This window comes from Triticum aestivum, chromosome 4A, assembly GCF_018294505.1.
Source record: "Triticum aestivum cultivar Chinese Spring chromosome 4A, IWGSC CS RefSeq v2.1, whole genome shotgun sequence".
In the NCBI taxonomy this organism is placed as follows: Eukaryota; Viridiplantae; Streptophyta; class Magnoliopsida; order Poales; family Poaceae; genus Triticum; species Triticum aestivum.
This window is the reverse complement of record NC_057803.1, coordinates 582849391-582850683: the sequence shown is the minus strand read 5'-3', so window position 1 is coordinate 582850683 and position 1293 is coordinate 582849391. Positions and strand designations below refer to the sequence as shown.

Here is a 1293-nt window from a genome sequence, read left to right as displayed (position 1 = left end):
GGTGTCTCTCGATAGTCAACCTTATTCAACCTTCACGGAGCTGCCTCTGCCGCCTCGCCTCATGAAACAAAAAACACCTAAAACAAAAAAGCAGGATCCCTCCCACCGGCAAGGGCAGGGGTCCACCGCTCCTCCATGGCCTCAAGGCCAACGAAGACGAGGCGGACCAGCGGACCAGCGCCGACGGGGGCAGAGGAACCCTAAGCTATTTTCATGTCAAATTCAAGTGTGTCTATTCTCCTATTAATCAGTATCTCATTGCATAGTCTACATCACACTGGAATCAGCTGGTGCTCTACGGGCCTAATTGGTTTGCAGCCAAATTTTGGCAAGCCAACTATTGGCACGCGCCAAAAATTGGCGGTCGATTGGTTCGACTCGAACCGTGGGCGCGCCAACACGCGGCTAGCCAAATACCTTGCTTAAAGATTATGCTAAAATCTGTCTTGTACTTGGTACAGGATTCAGGCACGGTTCAGAGTTATTTTAGTACCTTCCATCTGCTTAAATCTGAAGCTAAATACCTTGCTTAAAGATTATGCTAAACTAATTGATGCTAGCATATCAGTACACCATGTGCCCTCATACTTTTCTACTGCCACGGTGGGAGGGCTGACACCTAATACTCTTCTAATTTATTTGAGGGCCTGAAAGACAGAGCAGTATCATCTTGCTTTTGACAACAGAAGTCACACAGCTTTGGTTGAATTTTTTATATATATTGACAAATTATTTACTATCTGCTTGTACATGCTTTGCATTGCTTTTCCATTTTCTTTTATGCTTATGCATCTTATCTTTACTCAGATGGATAATTCTCAACAACAATATCTATATTACTGTATGTGGAGGCAACGCACACTACTTGTCCTTTTTGTAATGTTGGTCCTTTGGTGGAGCAAGAAAAAAGAGAGGAAGAATAGAGCTAAACGTGTCAAGTATGGTCCACTTGTCAAGAGAGATATTTGGAGGAGTACTGAACTAATTAGACTGATCGACACCTCGGAAAGGACGTGTTTGCGCCAGCTCAGGATGTATCCGGCCGTTTTCTACAAGCTGTGTGCTCACCTTAGGGACAAAAAGCTTTTGGCTGACACAATTCATGTGTCCGTAGAGGAGCAGCTAGCTATGTTTCTGAAAATTGTTGGGCAATATCACACTCATTCCTCTGTAGGATTTGCATTGTGGCGATCTGAAGAGACAGTGAGTAGGTATTTTAACATCGTCCTATGTGCCCTTGTGAAGTTAGCCCGTGAAATAATCTGCACTCGGTCTACAGATACACATGCTAAG

The 1293-nt window shown here is 44.2% G+C and overlaps 1 protein-coding gene across 1 annotated transcript in view; it reads left to right on the top strand.

Annotated features, from left to right (window-relative positions):
* Positions 1-462: 462 nt before the first annotated feature.
* LOC123087156 (uncharacterized) overlaps positions 463-1293 on the top strand; it is a 3676-nt gene continuing 2845 nt past the window's right edge. Inside the window, exon 1 of the mRNA XM_044509071.1 lies at positions 463-1211. Within this exon, the coding sequence (XP_044365006.1) occupies positions 751-1211 (461 nt within the window). The 5' untranslated portion in view covers positions 463-750. The remainder of the gene's footprint in view (positions 1212-1293) is intronic.